Source organism: Mustela putorius, unplaced genomic scaffold (genome assembly GCF_011764305.1).
Source record: "Mustela putorius furo isolate JIRA1106 unplaced genomic scaffold, ASM1176430v1.1 tig00000382_pilon_pilon_pilon, whole genome shotgun sequence".
In the NCBI taxonomy this organism is placed as follows: Eukaryota; Metazoa; Chordata; class Mammalia; order Carnivora; family Mustelidae; genus Mustela; species Mustela putorius.
The window spans coordinates 2,744,468-2,760,538 of NW_025421367.1; the positions used below are offsets into that span (position 1 = coordinate 2,744,468).

Here is a 16,071-nt window from a genome sequence, read left to right on the forward strand (position 1 = left end):
AAGTCATACAGAACAGTTATAATTCAACTGGTTTTTGGTTTTGTTTTTTTTTAAGTGGGACATTGAATTTAGATGGGACATTGAAATTCTGCCCATAAAAAATGCTTCTGGGAATCACAGGGCTCTTTGCCTTTGGCCAAAGCACAAATGAATGCGTCACAGAGACAACTAAGCTAGAATCCCTGGCTGCCCAACACACTGGGAAAATCTCAGAACTTCATATCCAGGAGTTTCAGGATTTGCTGTGTCCTTGAAATGCCCTCTCTTCATCACACACAGGATACACACAGGAAGGTGGTCACGTAAGTACTAAGAAATAAGAGAAATGAGGCGACAAGAAAAGCACAGTAGCCTCGGGAACAGCAAAAGCAATAGGTAACTATTACATGTTCTCGAGAAAAAAAAGAAACCCTTTAAAATCACTGTGGAGTGCTTTACCACTGCTATGTCACAGGTATAGGATTCCTCCTCAAAAAATGAGTTTGTGTCCCTTGCAACCATGACAATTAGAGACAGTGTGTACAAGCTGAACCACCAGCAGGACAGACTCAAGGCGCATGTTCTTTTTTTTTTTTTTTTTTAAGATTTAATTTATTTATCCAACACAGAGAGACACAGGGAGGGAGACGCAGGCTTCCCACCGAGCAGGGAGCCTGATGTCGGGGCTTGATGTGGGGCCTAATCCTAGGACCCTGGGATCATGACCTGAGCCCAAGGCAGACGCTTAACAACTAAGCCACCCAGGTGCCCCTCAAGGAACATGTTCCGACAGAAGAGTCTCATCCCATCATCCCGGTGCATCCCCTACCCCATCTTCTTCCACCTTTCCTTCCCCCTCACTCTCTTTAATCCTTCACCCTACAAAGTCCTTTGGTCTGGGCAATGGTGTGGAATTGAAATCATAAATCTGCCCACTGTCCCCAGAAGTGTCCTGAGAAAGTGGTCTTCTATCAAGTTCCCTCCCCAAACAGCACGGAGGTTCCTTGGCAGTAGCGTTTCTGCAGGCTGGGGCCAGCAGTGGCTGCCTGAAAAAGGGTCTGTCACTGACTTCCCCTCTCTGCCTAGTGGCTCTCCAGGTCACAGTTCTCAATAAACACATGGAGAAAACAAGCTCATTCTCTTTTTTCCAGTCATTAAAAATAAACCCAAACAGTCCCCAATTTAGAACAAACCTACCAACAAAAAAAAGTTAAAAGAGAGGGAGGTGCCCACCCACATAATCTTTCCATTCAAAGAAGAACTATTCCACAGCTGCTATGGAGTTTATAATTAACAGACAAGCTTAACCAACAACAGAAGTTTCTGGAATCTACTGTTATTTACACTAGGACCTTGCTTATTACAAATTTAGATTACAAGCATGGGCTGGATTCTGTGGCTGAATCCAAAAGCCTTCTTTCTCCACGCACCTCTAGCTCAAGTCTCTTGCAATCACTCAGCCTTGCCTACAGGGAGCGGCTGCAGGCTCAGGAATTGGCCTGACCCAGTGTGCAGGCAAGAGCAGGGACTGCTCCTGCTCACTCACTCCCAGAGCCCACAGACCACCCACCGCCAGCTCCACGGAGCTGTCAGGAGGCTCCTCTGGAACAATGTCGCATCGCACTGAGATGCGTTCACCATGGTGCCTCCCACGGGTCCTTGCCATCATTGGACTGCAAGCTTTTTGTTTCCTTTCTAACCAGCCACCCCAGGTCAGATCCTCTCACCCCAGGTTCTAAGACAAAGGTGGGGTGGGGGAGGCCGCCACAGAGGGCAGAGTCACAGAGCAGACAGACAGGAAGGGGAAGCAGGGCAGCCCTCACAGGCACTGGTAGCTTTGCTGAGTTGTCTTTATGATTTGAATCTACTGCGTCAAGAGCTACATTACAACAGGGAGTGAGTCTCCTTTTACAGGAAAGGGAACTGAGCTTAGAAACTCAGTCAGAGACCGGTAACACCTACACCAGCTTTGCCTGACTCCAGAGTCCACCCTAACTGCGTCATCTTTGCAGTCCTGGAAAGATCTCCTCCTGGTCCCCAAAATCCTCCCTCCGAGGCTGGCCATGGTGAGGACAAACCCTTTGAGGATCATTGGTATGAAATGGGCCTTAAAAGCCTCTAAGTCCTGGCTGAACATTCGCATTCCCACAGGAAGAAGTGAGCTCTGGGAATGTGACTTGCCATTAATCCCTCTCTAGGCATTAATGGTTAGATTCCTGCTCTCACTTGGGGCAAGAATAGGAACTTCATGTGAGTTTTAACAGAGGGAAGGGAAAGAAGGCTTTAGTTTTTACTCTTTTCCAAAAAGAAAACCATTTTTAGAAATCAAAAAACTTTCCCACATATTATACTTTTATGTTCATTGGTAAAACACATAATGGATAAGAATTATTAATTCAATTAGGAATTGGCAGCACCATTATCGAATTTTTATTTTAATGAATAACAGAATCTACTAACATTGAAAAATGGTAGCATCAGGTACATTGTACATATAAAGGTGTACAAACATACGGCCCATGCTACAAACTCCTTCCTTGAAATCCTAAGAGCCCAGGGCCCATAAAGCCCTGACAGAACATTGAGATTTGCTCCAGGTGAGTAGGCCTGATGGGATGTCTTAGGGAGGGCTCCAATGAGGGAACCTTGAGGCAAAGAATGGGGAAGGAGCCCACAAATCATACTTCACATACTTCATAATTTTGCTTAAGATTAGCTCTCTGGGGGTGCCCAAATGGCTCAGTCATTAAGCGTCTGCCTTCGGCTCAGGTTGTGATCCCGGGGTCCTGGGATGGAGCCCCGCATCAGGCTTCCTGCTCAACAGAAAACCTGCTTCTCCCTCTCCCACTCCCCAAATTTGTGTTCCCTCTCTGGCTCTGTCTCTCTCTGTCAAATAAATAAATAAAATCTTTAAAAAAAAAAAAAAAAAAGCCCTACAGCCCTTTATCCAATGGTCAAATTATAAATTTATAAATTAATACTGACATTTGGGCAGGTGAATTATGGAACACAGCCACTTGCTATGGGAGGGAATAAATATGAGAAAGGAGAAAGACAATGTGTCATGGAAAAAACTGAGCTCATCCTGATGCCAAACTGACCCTCCTAGACAAACACAAAAGAGTAAAATTATCTAGAAAAAAAAATATCAAGGCTGTTCTTGATATCAAGCTTCTGTACGTTCACTTGATTTGGATTGAATAAAAAAGATAACAAGTAACAACAAAATGACACACACCCACATTAGTGTAAAAAACACAACACGGCCACAACTGAACACACTTCCTTATCATTTCTCACCAAAGGGAGACCCATTTCAACATCATCACCACCCCTTCCAAAAATCCAAGACGAGAAAGTACCTCATAAATTCTTGCTACATCTATACTGAAGGTCAAACTCACACAGAAAAAGTGGGAAGAAAATAAAATCACTGGACAGACCCTATATGTACAGCCCCTTGCACCTTCCATCACATCTTGCCACACTATTCAACATTCCCTCAACAAGGATGGCACCTTGACAGCTATGCCTTTAAAAAAAAAAGTCACAGGGTACACTCAGGTGTGAGCAATAACTGGGTGTTCCTGCCAAAGGCATGCATACACACACACTTGCTAAAGTCCAACTGTGCCTCTTACTAGACCCCCGAAGGCAGAATGGGTCCTGCTCCCTGGCTCCTTCCAGCATAGTCTTCAACTTACCTCACACATCCTTCCATGGGGAATTCCTACAGCCACACCATAACCACCTCCCATTCACCTATCTCTTCATACCCAGCACAGTGCTCATCCCACAATGCTACCGGAAAGTGTGTTGCCAAAAGCTGGTGAGTGAATATGCAATCAGGGAAAACGTTTCTGATGTTGACTGTGTGAGGGTTACAAATCCACAAAATGATCATACTGTCGTAGCATTCGATTACTGGGGAAAATCCTTCTCTAACTCTGAACTAACTCATCAACCTCCCTCCCCTGGCCAATGATATTCTATACGTTATCTAATAAGACAAAAAAGGATATCACACAAAAAGACTTGATTTGAACACAAAAGTTCCACACGGTAAGGATCCCTGCACCAGGGAGGTGCAGGTAATCGACTGGGTAGGTGATCTTCAACCCACTCTCAGCTTTCTCACCAATCATGGAGGCAGACTAGGCATGCTCACCTGGCTTATTTCCTTCCCTCTCGTGGCCCAGCTGCCCCTTGGTGTTCAAACCGCAGGTGTAAACTTCCCCATCCTCCAGCAGGAACACGGAGTGGTTTCCTCCACAGGCCACTTCCTTGACGCTTCTATCGGATATAAATCCACACACTTGTGGCTCGGCCACAATCCCCTGCAGGTTGGTACTGATCCCAGGTTGGCCCAGAGACCAATATCCCCAACATAACATTGTTCTGATCCTTCAGGGAGTCATGTAGCCTAGAAGAGAGTTCTGTAAAAAAAGGTTAAAGAAAAAAACGGGTCAGAGAAAATCACTTTAAAGTAATAAATATAATCACTTAAAAAAAAATACCTCCTCTTAATATTCTTCAGATACCTTGCATCTCAAAATAATACATATTCATATCATGGAAAATATTTACAGTAATGATACTATTTTTGTGTTTCAGTAGGAGTTTAAAAAAAATTTCTAAACAAATTTTGTTTGTATAAATGAATAGTGAACACAGACAAAATGTGACTTTTAGATCGCTGATAAGAAACTCCAAGTACAGGAGAATCACTAAAACATTATTTGCAAACCATTATGGCAATAACAGTCTGGAAATTATCCTACTAACTTCATCCTGTCATTTCACCGTGCCCCTTTTGAGTTTTCTGCTTATTTCATGTTTTGAAATTTTTTGAACTAATTAACTCCTTTAGGTTAGCCTGGATAGTAATAATTCACCACTTGAAACATAAACAAAAAATGAAGAAAAAAATGTTATCTTCTCTGTCATTTCTTCTTATTCATCCTTGTGGCTCTGAGTCAAGCTTCACTTCCTACCTAAAACCCTCTAGGGGTCATTCCAGCCACAGGTGGCCTGCATCCCTCTGACACAACCTCTGTCTTGCCTTGATTGGAGACTTTCTCTGTATCTTAACTCTTCAGCCAGATTTTAACTCCCTTAATTAGGGACCCCAGTATAAGAGACCTCTTCGCTTTTGCAGCTACTCAATCAACTCTTGGCTGATCGCTGCTGACTCCAGTCCAAAGTTTCCCCACCTTTTAGAAATTTATACTTCCCTTTCAATATAAACAAAACCCAAATCTCATTGCTCTCTACCAGTTCACATTCACTAGAATGGCTATAATCAAAAGGACAGATAATAACAAATGTTGGTGAGCATGTGGAGAAACGAGAGACTTCTAGGTTGCTGGGAGGAACGTAAAAAATGTGCTGGTCCTTTGGAGAATATTCTGGCACTTTGTCAAAAGCCTAAATATATAGCTACCATATGATCTGGCAATTTCATTCCTAGGTGTATAGCCAAGAGAACTGCAAACATATGTCCACACAAGAACTTGCCCAGAAGGGGGACCTGGGTGGTTCAGTCAGTAAAACGTCTGACTTTGGCTCAGGTCGTGATCTCAGGTTCCTGAGGCTGAGTCCAGTGTCAGGCTCCCTGCTCAGCAGGGAGTCTGCTTGATCCTCTAGTGCATGCATGCTCTTTTTCGCTCTCTCGCAAATAAATCTTTTTTTTAAATTTTTTTTTTAAAGATTTTTTTTTAATTTTTTTTTTAAAGATTTTTATTTATTTATTTGACAGAAAGAAATCACAAGAGTCGGAGAGGCAGGCAGAGAGAGAGAGAGGGAAGCAGGCTCCCCCCTGAGCAGAGAGCCCGATGCGGGACTCGATCCCAGGACCCTGAGATCATGACCTGAGCCGAAGGCAGTGGCTTAACCCACTGAGCCACCCAGGCGCCCCTCAAATAAATCTTAAAAAAAAAAAAAAATAGTATACAAGTGTTCATAGCAGCATTACTCGTAATACCAAAAGGCAAGAATAAACCCAAATACCTATCAATTGAGGAATGGATCAACAAAATGGGGTACTTCCATACAGGAGAATATTATTTGGCTACCTATAGTAATGTTATCTGACTTATTCTTTGAACTCCTAAGGCTTTCAGGAAAGGTATGGAAAACTCAAAATAAATATAAAACTGAATCTCAAGATACTTTCTTAATCACAAAGTTCTGTTTCTTCCCAAGATTTTTATACCTTGTCTAGACTCTCGAACTAAAAGGACATTCAGCTTAACTGTTATTCTTTGAGTTAATTACAAAGGGACATAAGATGAAACACAAGCTGGGGTGGGGGGGTAGGATATACATGTTAAAAGACCAGCAAAATCACATAATCTTTTCATAATTTAATTTTCCCAACTAACTTCGCTCATCATTTTTAATGTTTCATGAATTCACCTTATCCCGCCTACCAATAATTACCTAAGCAGCATCATAGAGCTTACTACACAACAGTCGCTGTGCTAATAAGCATTTTATATTATTTCATCCTCACAACAATCGTGTGCCATAAGTACTATTTTTAGCTTCATTTTCAGGTAAAGCAAGCCTCAGAGAGACTGAGAAGCATGCTCAAGGTCACACAGCTAGAAGGCGCCAGAACCAGGCTTCGAATCTAGGCCTGAGGCCAATTTCCACAGTCTTCTCCACTGGGCTGCACACTACCCAAGCAGATTTACCAGTCACCTACAGGGGCAAGGACACAAAAATTACTTGCAGAACAACTAACTGTCGTCAGGATACAATACAGGATGCCCTGCAAAGTTGAAAATAAAGTTGCCCTCTAAGAGTGAAACTAGTCAGAATTAAAAGATAATGGCTGAGACTGGGCAGCTGTAGCATTAAGCCATCCCCTTAACCAGCCAAGTACAAAAAGTGCATCTAAAAATATGACATCAAGAAGCTATTATTATATGTCTGCAAGAAGATCTACAAACAATGCTCGCAGCAGCTTTATTCATACTAAACAAAAATGGCAGAAACCCAAATGTTCATCAACAGGAAGCTGGATAAACAGATTATAGTATATTCATACAAGGAACACTACTCATCAAACAGGGGAAGGCACATGGCTGAAAACCACTTAACCTAAAATAAAGCTGCAACTCAATGTGACGCAATCTTTCTGAATAAGAAAGGTTTAAAAAATATTCCTCAAGGGTGTTATCAACTGCTTTTTCTTATCCAAGTCCCTCTTCACCTAGTAACAAAAATTCACTGCTCTCTTGCACAAGGATAAGATTGGCCAAGCCAATCAAAGAACACCACTCCAGGGGCAGGAGGCTGGCTCACTCAGTTAAGTGGCTGCTGCTGGCTCGGGTCATGATCCCGGGATCCTAGGATTGAGCTTCTCCCTGCTTCTCCCTCCCTCTCTGCTGCTCCCTCTACTTGTTCGTGTTCTCCATCAAATAAATAGATGAATAAAATGTTTTTAAAAAACCAGGGGTGCCTGGATAGCTCAGTGGGTTGGGCCTCTGCCTTTGGCCCGGGTCTCTCTCTCTGTTTCAAATAAATAAATAATTTTTTTTAAAGATTTTATTTATTTATTTGACAGACAGAGATCACAAGTAGGCAGAGAGGCAGGCAGAGAGAGAGAGGAAGGGAGAGCAGAGAGCCCCATGTGGGGCTTGATCCCAGGGCCCTGAGACCATGACCTGAGCCGAAGGCAGAGGCTTAACCCACCCAGGGGAGCCACCCAGGCACCCCAATAAATGAAAAAAAAAAAAAAAAAAACCCTATAAGCCATACACATGACCCCCACCAAGCCAGAGAAGGCCACCTGTAAACCACAAGACATGACCGCAGCAAACCAATGCCCCCTGAGCCATTGTGATTGGTTCAGGGATAGGATCAGAGTCACTGAACTCTAAAGGAAGACTGCCATTTGCCTCTGAAGGATGACGGAAGCTGCTGGAAGCTCTGTCCCTGCCACACGAGGATGCCTTTGAGACATTACGACTCTCCCAGCCAGAGTTTCAAACACAAGAGACAGAACGAGTCCCAGTACTGTTCCTTAGAGGGGGATCCCCCCTTGCCTGGTGACAGGACCACCCCCTTCCCTCTTCCTAGCTGCAGCTGTTCGTTATTCGTGGACTCCATGCACGCGAATCTACCTACTCACTCAATGTATTTGTAATCCACGAGCAATACCTGGAGCACCTCTGCAGCCATTCTCAGATCGGGGCACCGGTCACCGTGTGTCACCCAGGTGCACGTTCCCAGCCGAAGTCGAACAAGAGGATGCTCTGCCTTCTCGTTTCAACTCTCATACTGTAAAGATGTGGTCTTTCTGCCATCTATTTTGTGCCACACTTTTCAGGTTTTTATAGTTTTTTTGGTGATTTTGCTATTTAGAATGCCCCCAAGCACAGCACTGGAGCTGCCCAGTGTTCCTAAGTCCAGGAAGGCTGTGCTATAGCTCAGAGAGAAAACACATGGGTTAGACAAGCTTCGCTCGAGCTTGAGGGACACTGCTAGTGGCTGTGAGTTCAATGATACTCCATCAAGCGTGGGATGTATCTAAGGAAAGGAAGAAGGCATTCACTGATCTCTACACACAGTGGTTGCGCAAAGTGCTACTGTAACCCATAGAGTGCACATGGAAGCCACAGAGAAGATGGAAAAGTAGCTGAATCTGGGGATTCATGAGATGAGCAGCATGTGTGGTAGACAGCACTGCTGGCAGGTTGGGGGCCAAAGGAAACACCATCACATTACCAAGGATCTGAAAAATGCTAAAAACTCTCTTGGCTAGTGTTTTGTCATAAAGAAATATTGTCTACAATTGATCATTTATAAATATATATATAATTTGTAAATGTTTATATATATATGTATATATATATATATATAGATAGATAGATAGATCACTTGTATACAAACTGATCATTTGTTAAAAAAAAAGAAAAGAAAAATATATACATAAATAACCTAGGTGCCTAAAGAGAAATGCACATAAAACACACACAAAATGAGGTTATACATGGACCCACTAAGCAGAGGCTCTTAGCAGGAACCTCACTTACCCCATATCTCTAGAGAAGCCATAGCTCAGTACTCATGAATTCAGTGTTTGCAGCGGCTTTGTGGAAAGTAACTACCACAAACAACGAAAATCAACGGTAGATAGTGGAATCTCCCTTTTTTGTTTATTTAAGATTTGTTCAAATTGGGGCACCTGAGTGGCTCAGTCATTGGGCGTCTGCCTTCCCCTAATGTCACGGTCCCAGGGTCCTGGGATGGGGCCACATCGGGCTCCCCGCTCAGTGGGGAGCCTGCTTCTCCCTCTCCCACTCCTCCTGCTTGTATTCCCTCTCTAGCCATGTCTCTCTCTATCAAATAAATAAATAAGATTTGTTCAAATTAGATTTCTGTCATTTGAAATTTTAAAAAGTCCTGACCGATAATATTAATAATTACATTATTTTTAATAACAGTAGGTAAGACTTAATTTGAGCTGACTCTGAGTCTGGCACTTTTGCTCTGTGCTTCATAGATACTAACTTATTTCACTTCTGTGAGGTAGGTGCTGCTATTATCATGTTTAACTTATAAATGAAAAGAAGGGGAACCAAAAACAAAACAAACAAAACAAAACAAAAGGATAAAGGTAAAGAAAAAGAAAAAAAGAATGAAGGGTCTTGACTAATTCACACAACTAGGCAATGGCAGAATTAGGATTGAAGCCCAGAGTCTATGCTCATGACCATTATGTCATCTAATAAGGAACCTAGAAAATAAGGAAGTAGCCAAGGGGTCAGAACTTCCCAATGTCTCCAGCACCATGCAGAGGGAAAGGGTGAAATGCTAAGTAATCACTGCCCAAGAGTGGAGGTGGGTAGATAGGACTCCGTAACGTTAGTCATTAAATTCACCCAGCCACTTGCCTTACGTAGATTCCATGATTAACAAGCAACCTGAAATAACTTGGTTTCCAAGGCAGCTTCCACTATGGGGAAAGAACACCGTGATCAGCTGACCCAAGTGTCCCAGTCTTCCTGGCATTCTACTTCTCATTATCAATTTGGCATCCTGGATGTATTAGCTTCTTGTAAGTTTGTTTGGCACGAGTCGGTCCTTGAGAAGCAGCTGAGCTCTCGGTGCTCTGGCCAGCTGCAAGCCTGAGGAAGCCGTCTGACGTGTGGCCTCAGCCTGATTCAACTACCATTTATTTCAAAAAAGACAACTAGAACTGTTATTCAAGAAAACATCAAAAATCCTCCCCACCTGAGTTACAGTAAGGGAATTTTCAAGTAGTCAAATAACAACTACTTACTAGGAAGAGTAACAAACGAGGAACCACAAATAAAATGTATTCCCATGAATGGATTAAAAATCCTAATTAGAAATGTGATCTAGGTCATCATGAAGCTCTGCCAAACCTCTAGCAGGAGGCACTGAAATCATCTAGCTTTCAGGAGAGAAGTTCAGGGCGGTGCAGAAACCAGCGTTAATCTCGCTTTCACTTAAAAGTATACTCTGGAAGAACCCGCAGCTCTAGTGGCCACTGGCATCCGTGAATTTAAAGTCTAGCTTCAGCAGTGTTCCTCATCACTTGCCATTTTGCACCTATTTTTCCTCACTCACTGTCTCTCCCTTGCTCCTGGAGGAGTGGAATCTTCTCCCTCCTTCCAGAACACACAGTTACGAGCAGTGCTGCAGAAGAACCCGGGACTGCACTCTGGCTCGGCACCTACGCCAGCCACTGCAGTCCCAGCCCCTCCTTTTCCTGCCTGATCTCCCGGTCACAAAGCAAAAGGAAGGAAGACGTTCTGTTCCCTCTATGTCTCACCTGGTACTTTTCCCAGCCCTTCTCCTCATCTATTTTTGGTAAAAGATTCAGGATAATCTCAGCAGGGTTTAAGGGTCAAAAGGACTAAGGTTCAAGCCTGAATTAACTACATGCTAGCAGTAAAGCCTTGGAGAAGATATTTAGCCACTGTTTCCTGTCTCCTGTCTCTAAAATGGGGAGAAGAGCGCTTAGCATGATGCCCAACACACAGGACTAAGTGAGGAGTAAATGTCAACTGCTGTACCTGTACCTCCCTAGGCCTTGTACTCTTCCCCGAGGCCCTCAGCAAACAGGACAGCCCGCAAAAGGGGCTAGGGGTATGACTCCTTTCATCCTCCCCGCGGTTAGCATTGGCTGTGTTCCACCAAATCATGCTACAGCAAAGCAGCACAAACACCATCTGTCATAACGTTGATGAAGGGGATTCCAGGTTGCTAGGAGAAAGTTTTTTGCATGTCTACTCTTTCAAATTCTGGGTGGGGGGTGGAGTGGGAGTAGATAAAGCTCTTTTTATTAGTCCTAGTAAGGTAAGTGCTAAAAGATAAACTGTAATTCTTAAACTTTGTCTTATTAATCAAACCAGGCACACAGCAGCCTAATGACTGATTCTTATTCCTTGTCTGAAAGTCACTGAAACCTAAATGACACTCGGGCAGAACTTTTAATCTCATTCATAATAGGGATAAGCGTCGTTTCAAATAAGCTTAGAAGACATTACCTGCATGATGTATGGGGGAAAGGGGGCTCTTTTTCAACAGCAGGAAAAGGCAATGCCCAAGGCTTTAGTGCTCTGCAGGCCCTCCCCAAATCCAAGCTTGAAATAAATCTGGAGTCAAAATTCAAATGCAGAATTAACTCCAGTAACAAAGGAGATTTATTATTCTGATGACACACTATATTGTTAAAAATATTGCTATCAGACAGAAATGGCACAGAAAGCAGAGAGGAGTTTTCAATCATGAGAATCTGCTCCTTGCTGCTTTCTCTCTCTCCTTCACTTCTGCTGGACTTTGGTTCTCTATTTTAGGCAGCACAGGAACCATTTCTAGCCCTCCCCAGATGATCTCATTACAGGTGGGACCTTCTTCACTAGCTGGTGCTGGGCTCCATAAAACTAGAAGAACAAGCTCTCTGCTGTCTGTGTAAACTGTGGGCTGCCTTCAAAAGACACTTGACCAGACTGACAAGAATTGAAAAGTCTGACAGTGCCAAGTCAAAAATATGGAGCAACCAGGGCTCTTACACACAGCTGGTGGGAGTGTAAATTGACATACCACTTTGGAAAACAAGTTGGCATTATCCAGTGGAGGTGAAGATGTGAAAAGCCACAGCATGGCAGTTTCACTCCCACACATATGACCTGCACAGTCCAACTTACCAAGGACCTATGCGGCTCCTGCACCATGTTGAGAACTGGAGATACAAAGATGAGTGAAAACTGCAAACTGAACTTTCAGCTAAGATGGAAATGTTACATACCTGCACTGTCCAGTAAGGCAGCTACACTACACTAGCTACACATGGCTGCTAAACACTTGAAATGTGGCTAATGCACTTTAGGGACTGAAATTACCTGAAATCACTTTTAATTTTAATCCAAGTCATATACAGCTAGTAGCAACCTTATTGTAAAATGAAGCAAGGACCCCATGGCCAGGTACCTTAAGATATATGCACAAGGATGTACAGGTCAGCACTGCTTGAAACAGGTAAAACAAAGACAACCAAATGTCCATCAATAAGGAAATGGATGCCCTGTGGCACAGCAATCAAAAATAAATGCACTCTACAACCACCACTGAAGCTAACCTTGAAAGCAATGTTGAGGGGGAAAAAAATGTTACACAAGTATAACAAGTATTTGTAGATAAAAATATTAGTGGTGGCAAAGCTTTGAAGAAAAGCAAAAAAAACAAAAACAAGACAAAAAAAAAAAACCCCTGAAATATACAAGGTAATGATTTTGGAGCCAAGAGAGTTGGAGGGTACAGAGTATAAGGAGCACGATGGGAGTTTTGACAGCATGGCTGATGTTCTGCTTCTGTTCTTTTATTGTTGCCTCTTAGCATATATATTACATATATTGTCTTATGTCTTAGGTCTTATGAAGTAATTGTCTACAATTACTTCACAGTAAAAGAAACTGGAAAGTACTATGGAGGTACTGTTGCTGCTTCCTGCATCTCATCCACCACTCTTCCTCCTGTGCAGAGGCTGGGAGCTTCTTCGTGGCAGGGATAGGTTTCACTCATCTCTGTATCTCCAGTTCTCAGCAAAGTGCAGGAGCCCAGCAGCTGCTTGCTAAGGGTCCTGGTGACCTGAACCCAGATCAGAGAAAACCAGCACTCCCACAACATAAGTTTGTTAACAGTTTTGTTTACCAGGTTATACTAGAGAAACATTCCCCTATGCAGTAACAAAAAAATAATTATTTCCTGCATTCTAAAATGCACCCTCCTAACCATGTTTTAGCAGATCTGAAAGCAGAATGCCTTCTACGATCGAAGCTTTTATTATCATTACAGGGTAGTGGTTCTCAGTACCCCCAGCACGCTAGAACTCAGGAACATAAGCTCCGGAAAGGAAGGACTGAGCCTCTTTTGTTCATTTCCCAATCCTCAGAGAAGTGTCTGCCACACTGTTAGGGGCTCAATAAACAGTTGCTAAATAAAGAAAAATAGTTACTATTACTGCAAGCCTACTATGTATCTGAATCTTGCTAGGAACTTCACACAGATTATTTAGTTTGCCCTTTACAGTAACCTCAAGGCTTAGCAAGGTCAAGTGCCCAAAACACTACATGTATATAAGTAGTTGAAATAGAAACTTAGTAAGTGGCAAAGGCAGGATTCATATCCAGACTCCAAAGTCCGTGCTCTTAAACACGACATGATACCATCTCACAAACAAAATGAAGCCAAGTTCTACCCCTTCACCACTTTCAGAAAATACAGGTTTAAAGAAAACTGCCTAAAGTTAGTGAGCTTATATTAGCTGAATCACCGGCCATCTTTATAGGAAACCAGAACCTATGTTAGCCAGAGATGGGGGAGAGGCAAGGAAAACAATCTCATAGACAGACAGATTTTCCACCATATCCACCCTGACTTATAATAATATTAATCCAATTACTGATTCACACACAGAAACACAGGGCTCTGACACCAGTAAGTACTTTTTCCAAATGCAGTAAATGTCTAAAGAGAAGAGAGTTATATTATCAAAGAGATCATCTTATTAAAAATACTTTGAAAGTCCACCTGATCCAACCTCTAGGCAAAAGACTTCATTCCTAACCTCATTTTAATGGCAGCTGAAACCTTCCGAGGCCAAATGACTTTGGTCCCTCTGAGAAGTGAGTGGGCTGAAGCAGAGACCAGAAACTAGGTCTCCTACTTCCTGGGCTCACCTTGTTCTCTTCACTACATCACAGCAGAGGGACGTCATTAAGGATTTGTTAAGGTCCCTTTCTAGGAGCTATACTAACCTGAGTCCTTTACATAGTTTATCTTGTTTAATCCTCTTGTCAATTCTGTGAGTCAGATATTATCTCCATGTACAAGAGGAGGAAACTGGATTCAGAGAAATTAGGTAACTCACCACAGGTCACACCCTTGGCATTCGGACTGGAAGCCAGAATGGTTTTCCCTCACCTCCAAGACCTGCAAGTTCAAAAAAGTCATAATTAACATTAGCACAGTGCTACAAAGTGCTTTCATGTTATTGAAAAGAAAATGAGAAGCAAACTACTGAAAATAAGAACATCTTTATATTTATGCAAACTTAAATATTCCCCAATAACTGCACCTTAAAACAGGAGTTTGGTTAAATACCAAAATAAGATCATCTCTAACCAACTCCAAAGATGTTACCTTTAAAAGTGAACTTGAGGGGTGCCTGGGTGGCTCAGTGGGCTAAGCCGCTGCCTTCAGCTCAGGTTATGATCCCAGGGTCCTGGGACAGAGTCCCGCATCAGGGTCTCTGCTTGGCAGGGAGCCTGCTTCTCCCCCTCCCTCTCTCTGCCTGCCTCTCTGCCTACTTGTGATCTCTGTCAAATAAATAAATAAAATCTTAAAAAAAAAAAAGTGAACTTAAGACACAGGTAGCACCTTAAAAAATTACTGGCATTTGTAGTAAATATAAAGGGAAAAGTACTTTATTTTTAAATCTCCCATTTCAGTTAAAAAGAGAAAATTTTGAAAAATAATTCAATTTTATCTCTTTTCCTCCATTTTTTCCATGTACCACAAACACTATAGCTTATTTTGCCAGAACTGTTTTGAAGACTTTCTCTTTCATTCCTGTCATCACCACATCCTCTTTCATGCAAAACAAGATGAGACTGAGAGGCACCTTAAATCTCCCAAAAGAAAAAGTGGTCCATAATTTTAATGTAGTATCATCATAACTTTATTTCTATCTTCTTATGTAGAAACTCCCATCCAATTTGGAGAATATTACTTTTATTTCTGAAACTGCAGCAAAACTATCTTGTATCTCCAAGAGAAGTGCAACTCTCACGTTTTTAAAAAAATCTTTTTAATTCTTATGCAAATCTTAAGAAATTTAAATTAGTTACTCAGAACGAAATGCTATAACCAACAACTCCCCACACCATTGGGAACATTTTAGAATCTCTGTTTCTTTTTTCAAAAATAAAAACCCAACTACTTACAGAACAAGTAAAACTGTATGCTAATGGACCGTTTCTTTTTTACATGCTAAAGGAGGAGTTTTGCCAGAGAGGCTGTGAGCCTTCCTCCTTGATTCCTGCATACCTTCTCCAGAAAGTTCCTAGCCTTGGTGTGGTAAGACATTAATGTGTAATTCATCTATTTTGCTTTAAAAGGAGGTTAAACATATTACTCCCCTTTTCTGATTTATAAGGTAATTCCCCTGGCCCCGGGATAAAATAAAGTACAAGAAGAGACAGCTTCACAGTAATCTGCCTACTAAAACAAGACCTCTCTCTCCAGAGTCACTGCATTTTAAAAGGCTGCCAATCCTCATTTTATTTCACTTTTCTTTCTTCTCAGTCTGGAGTTAAAAATCAGCTCACTTGATGTTATCAGATCATCAAATGAAAGGGTCTAGAAATAGCTTCCTATTTGTGGAAGGAGCCAGAAGACATACAAAAATGGAAGAGAGCTCTCGAATCGTCTTTGCTAAAGCATTCCGTGTGTAACGAATGCAAGCAAAATCCTGGAAGGCTTGCTTAGCTCTGAATCCAAGGGACTTCCTAATGGGGCTGATTTAAAAGCTAAAGAACAATAATCAGAAAA

The 16,071-nt window shown here is 42.3% G+C and overlaps 1 protein-coding gene across 3 annotated transcripts in view; it reads right to left on the minus strand.

Moving 5' to 3' along the window:
* HERC3 (HECT and RLD domain containing E3 ubiquitin protein ligase 3) overlaps positions 1–16,071 on the minus strand; it is a 124,283-nt gene that overhangs the window by 107,053 nt on the left and 1,159 nt on the right. For all 3 annotated transcript variants that reach the window (XM_045079375.1, XM_045079374.1, XM_045079373.1), the window contains exons 2-3: positions 14,390–14,451; positions 4,148–4,415 (exon numbers count right to left, since the gene is read on the minus strand). In XM_045079375.1, the coding sequence (XP_044935310.1) occupies positions 4,148–4,373 (226 nt within the window). In that variant the 5' untranslated portion in view covers positions 4,374–4,415; positions 14,390–14,451. The remainder of the gene's footprint in view (positions 1–4,147; positions 4,416–14,389; positions 14,452–16,071) is intronic.